A 12,172-nucleotide genomic window follows, 5' to 3' on the forward strand; every position below is an offset into this window, starting at 1 on the left:
ATTAAATTAACCTTTGATTATCCATTTTTGTTTTTACTGGAAGCCCGTTTGATTGATACACGCAACATTCATACTAAATTTATTCGTCTATCTAATGAGTGGTTTAATTTAAAGATATAGCAAAATTAGATAAAATATCATATGTAAATTGCATGTAATATCCTATATGCGAAGAATATAGAATGTATTTAATACTATGTGAAGAATATAAAATGTGTATTTATACTTAGACAAATGCATTATAAATTTAGAAATTGTGAATTTATATAAACTGAATGCAAGAAAATATAGCAACTTCTTAGAGATTTCATTCGTTAATTTCAGATGCACATTATTTTTATGAAAAAATTAAAAGAATTTACTTTTATTTGCCATGTTATTTGTGTTAAGCATTATAGACAACATGAAGTGGTGAATCTGTCGACTTCAGTTTCCACCCATACATTGGCCGAAGTACTAATTAATATGGTTGTTATCCAAAGCTAAATATAATATAATGCATAAACATACATATTACGCTATACTGATCTCGATTTTTAATTAGTTTTATGCGTCATTCATAATTTGTGGCATCATCCGTTTTTTGGTATTCCGTAGCGCAAAATATGAGCTCCAAGAAAAGATATTTGTATCGCTAAAGTACATTCCTACTTAATTCTTTCAATACCGAAAGACTCTAAACGCCCTTTCTACGAAACTGCGACAAGCACCTGAGACGCTTCAATACCTTTGTTAAATTTCTTTACTTTCGTTTGGTGCGATTGGTTGAATATCCGAGGCATTAGTTAGTTTGTAAGATAAGCCTGCCCAAATGGGTTTGGAGGACAGGGAATTTTTCTGAAAATTCTCAAACGATGCCCATTTGTGCATTTGCTTAATAGTAATCGATTAAATGGGATTCTCTTTTATATATCTATTCCTTAGAAATTCCGGGTGTCATTGTGATTTGCTGAAAGGTGCAGAGAATTTTTCCTATCTTTAAAAGAAAAACTAGGCGTTCAGTATTCTGAGGTGCCTGATATCTAATCATCTTAAGAGTGAGAGGGTTAAATAAAGGTAAAAAGAAATATTTTATAATTATTTTGTATTTCTTTGTTCAGTAATAACTTTTTACAAGTAATGTGATTAGTTGACAGTGCTTAGAAAGTAAGAATGAAGTGATATTTGTTTTGACACGTTTATGGAATAGTTCCTTCCAATTCAACAGCTTTCACTTTAAATTTTGAGTTTTATTACGCAAAACATTAGTTACTTGTTTTAAAAACATAATTATTTTCTTATTAATAAAAATGTGAATTTATTGGGATTTTATCAAAGCAATTAAACTAATCGTAAGAGCAACTATAAATTTTGTTTTAAGTTATCTGGAGTTGTCACTGAAAAGTATTTCAAGAATGAAACTGAAACTCACCTTTTATATTATTATTTTTATCACATGATTTGAATTTGTCTCTATTTACTTTCACAAAAAAACAAAGAAAAATGAAAAAATGCTATAAAAATAACAAAATTCTTAAAAAGGTTCGATACAAAAATTTTTTTTGTAGAAATAAAATACTTTGAATGATGGATATGTCATTATTTTAGAATCGCTCGTTGTTGAATCTACGTTGCTAAAACTAGATTTGCAGAAAACACCCTTTTAACTTCCGTGTGATAATTTTAGATTAAGGAAGTATGCTTCCTGATCTGCAAATTTCAGTCGTTAACTGCTATTCTATCATAAGAGCTGTAATTACTTCAGAAGATTATGATAAATTAAACTATATTACCACAAATAAACCATAATGATCTATAAGTAAGTGTTCACTGTTTTCAATATTTATTCTTGATGAATTTATACTAGAAGTTAAACCAAGATATTGGCTTCGTTTTCATCATACAAATTATTTTCTTATATTAAAGGTTACTGTAATTAATCATGAATATACTTTTAGCCGAATGGTTGTTAATTTTGGAACATATTTTCTTTTCTATAATGAAAAACAGAGAAGAAGCGTAGGATTACTTGTCAGACAACTTTTGGCTACATTTCAATGCCGCGTTTTCAAAACGCTTTGGCTGTTCCTTTCCAAAAAATAAATACTTCGCAGATAAAGTAACATAAAAAAAAATGAATTCGTTTGTTATGTCTTCTAGACTGATATAAAGAGGCCGTGAATCTACATAGTTTGCGATATCTCTTACTTTGGATGTCATGGACAAGATGGTATGAAAACAAAAAATAAAATTATTTACGTTCTTGCATATTTTTTTAACGTTTACTAACTGGAATCGTTGAATTTTTATTCTCTATCGGGTCAACTGCTGAATCATCAAAAACTAAGAATACTTAATACAAAATAAAAATTTCTGAAAATGAAAAAGCTAGCAATTATTTATTTTTATTTAATAGAATATGAGCGAAAGAAAATGTTCTCCCACAAATCCTGTGCAGCTTTGATATTTTATGATAAATTATATATACATTAGTATATTCATTGAATTTTGTCCGTAATAAAATTGAGTAGACTCCTCACTTATTTATATTTGCTTATAATATTTACAAGTGAAAATGAAATGTTGTATTACATTAACCTTTTGCACTCAGATGGCGCCTCTCATTCACCATTCAAGACGGGGCATCATTTTGACGTTTCATTTATTTACTTTTTAAAATTTTATTGTTAAAAAGGCCTTTAGAGTTGTAAAAAGATGTAGATTACTTTTGGGGGGGAATTCAACTTAAAAAAATATTTTTATTTTTATTTTTCAGAGCACTAAACAAGGTAGTTATTAGGAAGAATAACTATGCATCGAATTACTTTTCCAAGTACAAAGGGTTAAAATTAGTTTAGGTATACATTTTTCTGAAATATGATTTTTAATGCAAAATTAATAATAATTTTTTATGCTTACATTCTGTAAATGAAAAAAAAAACTGATATAGCTAATACCATTCTTAAAATGTCATTATTAAGTCGAAAATACTTCTTTTCTCAGAATAAAATTCCAATTACTTCCGTTATGAATTTAGAAAAGTATATAATAAGAAACAGCACAAAAGACGGAACACAAGAGTCTTTATTTTTTATTTTGAGTACTAGATGACTGTTTAGAATGATTACTGAATTGTTGAAATTTTAATGATATAATAAGCTGCAATTAGGAGAAAAATTCTCATTATGTTCAATACAGAATTGGCATCTAGGTGTTATCTTAGATAGGTACAATACTTATGATAACCATACCAATTAGATAAAAAACAAATAAGAAACATGTGAACTAAGATGTATGTATCAAATGGAATGTCAATCAGGATTATTAAAGGAAAATTAATTTCTAATTTATAAGGACATGCTAAGACTTTAATTATCTAATGTCTGAATAGCCAATATTATCTCTAGCTATCAACTTTTAGGCTTTTAACATATTATAGCTAATAAAGTCCTACAGAAGGAAATTATGAGAAAAATCAGTAGTATGGCCTGGTTCGTAATAAACATTCGTAGACTTCCATAAAGTGTTGTTCTAAAGAATTTTTGAAAAACTGGAGAACACTGACAATGATGCACTCAGGGCAATACAGTCGCATTATCTCAGAGACCCAAAGAAGAAAAGGAGGTCAAGTTCACTATTGATAGATTAATCCCAGCCTCTTCCTCTTAACTTTACTAGCTTCTCTTATGGACCTACTTAATAGTGAAATTGAAATTGCTGACAGCATGGCACCAATAGAAAAAAAACAGAAGAAAGAAGAAAAGGGAAAGAAAGGAAAGAAAAAAAATCTTCACTTAAAAATAGTAAGCATCTCCCCTCCACGCTGCCGTTGTCCTATTTAGCCTTAATTGAAAAATAAGTACATATATATGAATTCTTGTCAATTTCTTACATTTGCATTATTCAAGCCATTAGATTATTGAATTTACAATGTCAACAATTTAATAGCATATAAATTTTAACAATTTAATTATGTTTAGAATTAATCCTTTCAGCATTTGAAATATTCAAAGACTAGAACCTTTGAGATTACGAATACGTTTTTACATCAACAAAGTGGTAATTCAAAATGGCACTAACAGCATGTACGATTTCTTTCTATTTATTTACAAAAGGCAGTAATTTACATTATTTCTCGACTTTGAAAAGCGGACTAAGAACAAAGTTGAATTTCTAAAATACTGAGGAATACTATACTATTCATTTCAAAGTACGTAATGCACCTTTTCTATATATATAGAAATATTATCGAATTAAAATGAAAAAAAAATTAGAAACAATATTCAGAAACACTAATTTCCAGATTTGAAAAGAAGAACAAGAGAAATGAATAACTTGAAAATGTAGATACAAAAAAAGAGAAAAAACCATAACAAGAAGTAAAGAAACCAAAACATTTCATTTTCTTCTATTTTTGTATGATATTTTTGTAGGGTATCATAATGCCGCAATGTTATTGTCCCGTCGGGACAAGTACTTGCCATGGACCGAACAGCATTTTTCAACCTTTCTACGCAAGCGCTGCCTACAGGCCATCTTATAACTGGCCGAGTGTAAACCACCTTTACTAAGAAATACTTAATTTCCTGATACAAAATATAAAATTAAACCAATTCACGTGACATCAAGTTAATTTATAGCAAATGTAACAGTATATATCATCCAATGTCAAATTGGACTTATCTTAAGATGTGCCTTGGTGTTACATTCCTTTTTTCTGCTATAAAATGTACAATCTTTCCTTACATGATTTTAAAGTCGTTTATAGAAAAAAGCTCGTTTCTTTGTTTTCAGAATGAATAATTTTTTAAATTAATGCATATTTTTATACTTACTCTTGCGTGGAAATTCTAGTGATGAGTCCATGTCGTCTGGGGCTTGGTATATCTTAGGACTCAAGCAACAAGTCTCAGTATTTCGTTCTTCGATACTTGGTACACCCATTTTCCGTTACATCACAATAAACCTAAACAGATAAATTTCATCAATTTCCTTAAACATTAAAAAAATTTATCAAAGTTAATCATCGGGAAAAGTTACAAATTTTCACTTAAAAATCGTAACATTTGGGAAATTCACAATTGAATTTGAAAATTAAGAAATAGTATATTTTAACTCTCTGACTTAAACAACATAAATTTTTTGCCAATCTTTCATTTATTATTTAATATTAAATTTCATCAGAAAAAATTATTAATTAAGAACAATTATTTTATGAATATTACAACAGTTCGTTTTTAATAATCACTGTCACCGCTATTAGTTTGATGATTATCGTTTATCGATTTTTAGAATTGTAAAATTAATTATGGAAACAAATGAATGTCGGATGCCACACTTCATTAACAAATCATTTAGTTTATTAACAGATATTACAAGTGATTCAAGAAAAGCTCTTCAGAATTTTTCGAAGTATTTAAAATACTTCTCCGTGAAATTATTCTTCACTTTATAATTATTATTTATAATTAGTAGTAAAAAACATTTCATTATTTGTTACTAAATATTATAAATAAATGGTATATTATATAAAAATATTCATAAAATTTTGTGTATTGACTTACTTTTATTATTGTATAAAAACATTGAAACGACTAAAAAATTGCTCATATAAACAATTTTAACATTTTAAATCTGCGATCTGAAGATCGTCTGCTACTTATACAAGAAATGAAACCATTGCCAAAAGCAAGATAATTTTAATAATTTAAATAATGTTTTATTCTTTAATGCATCGTTTGGAAATAATGTAATTAAGGTTTGATATTTAAATAGCATGAAAAAGTTTCATAATTATCTAAATTTTAAAAATTTGCATACTTTGTGAGTGATTCTTAAACATTTTCTTTTCTTTACAATTCAATACTTCATAGAAGAATTTTTGTTTTAAACCGGGAGAACAAATTCGAAAAGATTTTTGATAAAAGTGCAATTCTTGCAAATTTTGAATATATTTTAGAATAAAAATATACTGAAAAGAATGTAATTAAGCAAATTTCTGTAGAATTTTTGAGATAACATTTCTGAAACAAAATTTAATTTCAGCTCATTTAGCTTAAAAACTGTAAAATTTTACACAAACGGTTTCAATATAATAATAAATTGTTATTATATAATTAAGGGCGTTTCAAATTTGACTTTTTTTCATATTAATTCAAATTTTACGCTTATCATAACATTGCTAATTAAATATCGATATTTAATTTGAATTTTGTATAAACGAAAGTTTTTTCAATAAAATTAATTGTTTTATATTATTGGATTTCATATTTAGGAAATATAGTAAAAGATAGTTAAAAGATTCATTCCGTCTTCAAATTACATTCAATTAACCAACTAAAATGAAAAAAAATTTCAATATATAAAGTCGAATTTACAGTTTCACCTACGAAATATTGTGAAAAATAGCGACATAAGTGTACAAATAGGGTACTGATATTTTTAAGGATTTTAGCTTTTTTCCAGTTTTAATTTACATTGTTAATATTTATCTTTTTATAAATGGTTAATATTGCTTAAATATTGGTAATTTTATTTATGCTAATACAAAAATAAATAAATAAAAAATATAAAAAATAAGGAAAAACTTTTCATTACACTTCAGTGTTATTTTACGAAATTTTTAGCCAAATGAACAGTACTATTCAGTAAAGTAAACAGTAAAAACGCATTAAAAATTATCCTAAGAATTGATTAATTTTTTTAAAAGAAATACATGATGCTTTATAGATTCTAATCTTTACATTTTTTTTTTCTAAAAATGATCAGAATATTTGCATTATAAGTACTAGATTATATCAATATATGCAAGATAAGAATTAAAAAAAATCTACATCACTTATGTTCAGATTCCTATTTTCTCTTTATTGCAAAAATATAGCAATATTCTAGATCCAAATGATAACTATGATAAAAATTTCATATAACTATTTTATAGCGATATATTTTCTTCCCATTGTGGTTCATGTTTTTATATAAAGCTATTGTTAGTAAGTACAAAAAAGCTTAACAAGAAAAAAAGATAATAAAATAAAATAAATGTCTTGTCAGACAGACATAAAAATAAATTGCGGGTTAGAGAGGGGTTTATCGTTGAGCCTTTGGCATCTAGGCTACGGATGAAAGGCTTTTGTGCCAAAAGATTTGCTGTCACGTCGGCAAAAAAATCTTCAGATTCTCCATACGGGAAAGAGCATAAAAACGCGAGTAGCAAATGACAGTATAGGCTGCTGAGTTAGACAGTTTTATTTTGTGCTCAGAGTCGTTCACCTTCCGTGTTTGAACTCGAAATAGAAATCACTCCAGAAACTCGAAACTCACTGTTGATGATGTATTTGAGAGTTTGGTTCCGAATTAAAGTAACGGCCACCAAATTTAAGACTTGAAACATTCTCAAAAAAAGAAAATTTGATACACACATGCCAGAAGGTATAGTGAACTTATGTAACAAGGATAAAAGTGGTTGACTTTGCCGGCTTCTTCAGATGTTCACTTTTTTTTTACCGGATATAGCATTAAGATTTTTTTTTCAGAAACTTTATTTACGCAGTAATTAGAAAAAAAAATAATTGAGCATCTACGTATTCTGTAAACAACGGCAGTTTCATAGAGTTTGGATACATTTTTCTTAGCTGCTCTTTAATATGTAATTTTCTATTCAAAATTCAACCGATTCTAATTTATTACTCGATAGACTTTTAATAAAATAATTATAATTCCTAAAAATTACACTTTTCTTTCTGTAATAGATTGTGGAAAAGGCTCTTTATATTAAAAAATGCATTTGGAATTAGTTCACTATTGAATAACTACATGCAATTATTTTACAAAAATTCTTGAATGTGTCCCTTAGGATTCTCTCAAATTAACGCTTAAAGTAAATCGGTCAAAGATATATGTCAATATATGTTTGACCAATATATGTTATAGAATTATTAAAAGAAAAAATATTATATTATTAAGGCTTGTAAAATGATAGATTTAATTGTTAAAAGATTATTATTTCATCTTTTTTAAATTTCTGTTTACCATAGATTTTAATTTTATGTTTAAATTCTTCTTGTTGAATATTGCAATGAAAATTAAGCTTATTTTCATGAAAAAGGTGTAACAGTATTTCCATTTTCTTATTTTTATGAGCTATGCAAAAAAATGACACAAGATTTAAAAGAAAAAGCAACCTTAATTAAAATTAATAGATAATAATTGCTTCATAGATATTAGATAATAAAGATATTGTCAAATAACAACCGAATTAGGTTTATGAATTTAAAAACATTGTCTATAAGTGAGAAAATTCCAGACCAATAAGCAATTTATATTCTCTGTCTAGAATTTCAAATTTTCTTTACTAAATGTATTGGGAAAATATAGAAAAATACAATCTTAATTATTATATTTTAAAAACTGAATTGTATTAAGCTTCAAAGAAACTGTAACGTTTAGTTAAATAATATTCCATTTCATACCGAAGTACATAACGCTAAATGCATCATAATTTCATCACATCTTTTTATCATAAAAAAGTTATAAAATGGAGATTATAAGTAACAAAGTTCAAAATATATAGATAACTGTTTTGATCGAGAATTTAATAAAATTAATAAATGGCAGTAGTTTAAAAGTACATAAATAACAATAAAAAATAAAAATTTAAAAAGAACATTTTTTTCTCTTAAATAAAATGAAAATCAGAAATAAAAATCACTAATTAATATTGTTTTGGAAGGATTCTTCAGGTAATTCTTCATAATTATTAATTTCAATTTATTCTTCTAATTTTTTATGACTATATTGTACATCATTATATTACAGATTACTTAATATTTAATTAATAATTAATTATTACTATCGACAATTTTAGGAAGAAATTAAAATTTGAAAGAATGGCAACCGTATCTAGTATAACATTTTTGGAAAATAACTGAAACTTTAACCAGCCATAGCAAGCTATATAAAATAGTAAACTAATTAAACCAACAGTTTTAATAAATAAACCAAAATCGAATGCATTTTTTGTTTACGTAATCCATTACAACTCCTCTAGCTACATTCTAATATTTCGTTTAATAATAAACAAGCTTCATCATGCGAATAAACCACCGCCTTCGTTGACTCATCCTGAAATATATTCAATCGATGGGATCTGGAATATTTGAAAGACGACTATAGAAAATCGAGTGGCTTTGTTCGGTGAACAGATTGACAAGCACCTCCACTAACCTCGCTGCCAAACGGTTCTGCGAGTGTCATTCACCATTATGTTAGGGAAGATAGAAAACAACTTATCGTCGCCTGCCAGATGCACCCTTCTTCAAGTGCTTTGTAACATAATATTAATATTTTTCTTCTTAATTAAACTTGATAATTTTTCGATTTTAATTCTTATGTAATTTTGAATATGAATAGAACTGTATTCCATTCATATTGTCTTAGATTTTATTATATTTAAATCGGATTTCCAGTTTAAATCGGATATCTGTAGAGGTAATTCAGCGGAATGTCATAATTTTAGAAGGGTATTGATCACATAGAAGTTTATTACGGAAAAACTTGGTAAACATGGTAAATATATCGAAAAAGGATGTTTCAAAAATAAAATTTATTTGTACATTTTTATTCTTTTAGGTATGATCTTCTAAAAAATAAATGAAAAAAAATATTATATATATATATATATATATATATATATATATATTATTTTAATATAAATTAGAAGATTGAATAGTAAAATATATTTATTTTAGAATTTGGCTATCATATTTCAAATTAAGATGAGTTTCTTAATTATTTGTGCTTACTTATGATCTAAAACGTGCCAAATTCAAAATCTGCATATAATTTTTAGATCTCTATGTGAGATTGCATTCCCCAAAACATAGAAACTAAAATATAAAAGTCAAGACGAAATTATTATTGAGAAAAAAAAATAACAATTTACAGAGGGATGATAATGTGATTAAAATACATGGAAAATTTGTTAAATGAAAAAACTTGATGATTCGAATAATTTGACAGATGAATATCTATCAGAACTAGAAAACTGTCTGACTAGAAAAAAAAATGTATCAAAAAATTGCAAAAACAATTCGTATTTCTATAAAATAACAATATATTTTTATAATGAAAAAAAAGAATAATTGAGACTATTCTCTTTGCATTTATGCTCCACTTCTTAAAGGCAGTTTCTACATTTGGAACTTATCTAAAATATAAAATTTAAAATTCATTCATTTCTCTCCTTGTTTCTGTTATTATCGTTTTAGAATTTTTAAATGTAATATTGTTTTCTATAAGGCTATTTGATTCATTATTTAATTTTTCTACTTAGAAAGATTAGAACAGTTATTTAAATTGAATTGATTATTTTTTAGAATAAAATCGAAATTTGGAAAAAACATCTTAATTAACAATTAAATTTTAAATAAAATGTAAAAATATTTTTACTTTTTAAGATGAATGCATGAAAATAAAATCTATGACTGTATAAACTTTTCTATATAAAAAGATATTGCATATTGATGGTCAGTCATATTGGATTCACCTTATTTTTACAATGCTATTTGCAGCTTCACAAGTTTTATCTTGAAATGGCAAAATTTTCGTAAACAGTGCGCTTTGCGAATTTTCTTTCTCTGCTACTGTTCTAGAATATTGAAAAAGATATAAAATGAATAAACGAACAGTTGCTTATTGCCCATGACCAATTGGACGCAATAACAAAATACAGAGTTTCACAACTACTGCAGTGATCATATAGATACACATCATTAGTAGAAGTGACATCCGAACCAATGTAAAAAATACAATCTCATATTTTGATTTGCGGAACCAATAATAGCCTGCTCTGACTAATTGGCGAGTATGAAATAAAAATCGTGTAACATCAGATGAATCTGTTTTTATAAAATAGGAAATTGATTAGAAACAAAGTTTCTTGGTTCTGATCGTATTTCGATTCTTCATAACAAACAATTGAAAATAGATCAGTAATGAGAGGTAGAGAAAAGTGAACCAAGTTCATTAGATCTTGTTTCTTACAACCTTATTATTTTTCGGCCATCTGCTATCGGTTTCACTCATCCCTCCCCCATCAGTAAATTGTGTTGAAAAACAGTCGCCAACTCGCCAAAGCCAAACTATATTAGGTAGGAATTTATTTTAACAGAAGCATGCACTAGGCTTGCATTAAATTCCTAGATAATGTCATCCGTAACAAAGAAGATAACATTATGTGTCACGCTGCCAAAATTGTCAAACAGAAGTCTTACAGTCCTTTTGGTTATTTTCGATTGGTATCTCAATCCTAATAGTTATTTGATATAAATTCAATTTGATATAACTCCATAAATTCTAATCTTATGAGCTATTTTGATGGATTTTGAAAATAACTTTATTTCTGAGATACGATAAGATAAAAGCAACAATTTTCAATTTAGCTGCGTAAATTACAAAGTAAAATTACAAATAAATTTGGATTTTTTTATTGAAAATGCCTGGAATAAAACTTGAATCATTTCAATGTCTTATTCCAAGATATTTACGAGATTTTATTGTGTAATAGTTTATTTGTTAAAAATTTTTGAGTTTTAATTGCGGTATGGAATTCTTTAATAAAAAAAATCCTTTACTCGCAAAGTTTCAGTAAAAAAATACAAATAAAAAATTATTTGTGGCGTTTAATGTAAATATAAAAACCGGTTTAAATGAATGGTTTATTTCAACACACATGAACAGTTAGTAAAATGTATATAAATTACAAATGAGTACATTTCATCGGGTAATGCTATACGAAGTTTCAAATTCTTTTCTTCCTTTTCTTTTTAATTTTTTTTCTCTCAACAGAATCGGAAACTAATGAGTAACAGGACTTATTTATCATGAACAATAGACAATAAAATGCTCTCATTTGTTTCACGCGCTTTGTCAGTGTAAAAAAAAAAAAGACATTATTCTTCTTCGTGCTCTTAATGTTATTTTCATGCCCCTCGATGCCTGATAAATTTTGTTCTAACTCCTCATTGTGAATTACATAAATTTAAAGAAAATCAATTATAAATAATCAAGAAATGGCATTATTCTTTTGATTTTATTCCCTCTTTTAAATCGAAGCATTACTTTTTTATAAACGAAAATTCATAAAGTTTTCTTCAATTATATGTCATAAATATAAATAAAAATAAAATTGACGATC

At 26.6% G+C, this 12,172-nt stretch overlaps 1 protein-coding gene across 1 annotated transcript in view; it reads right to left on the reverse strand.

The window, feature by feature from the left end:
- The window catches only part of LOC129964256 (uncharacterized), a 33,463-nt gene that overhangs the window by 18,951 nt on the left and 2,340 nt on the right, over nucleotides 1–12,172 (reverse strand). The window contains exon 2 of the mRNA XM_056079004.1: nucleotides 4,815–4,945. Coding sequence (XP_055934979.1) covers nucleotides 4,815–4,923 — 109 coding nt within the window. The 5' untranslated portion in view covers nucleotides 4,924–4,945. The remainder of the gene's footprint in view (nucleotides 1–4,814; nucleotides 4,946–12,172) is intronic.

The sequence above is a fragment of the Argiope bruennichi genome, chromosome 3 (genome assembly GCF_947563725.1).
Source record: "Argiope bruennichi chromosome 3, qqArgBrue1.1, whole genome shotgun sequence".
NCBI classification, from domain to species: domain Eukaryota; kingdom Metazoa; phylum Arthropoda; class Arachnida; order Araneae; family Araneidae; genus Argiope; species Argiope bruennichi.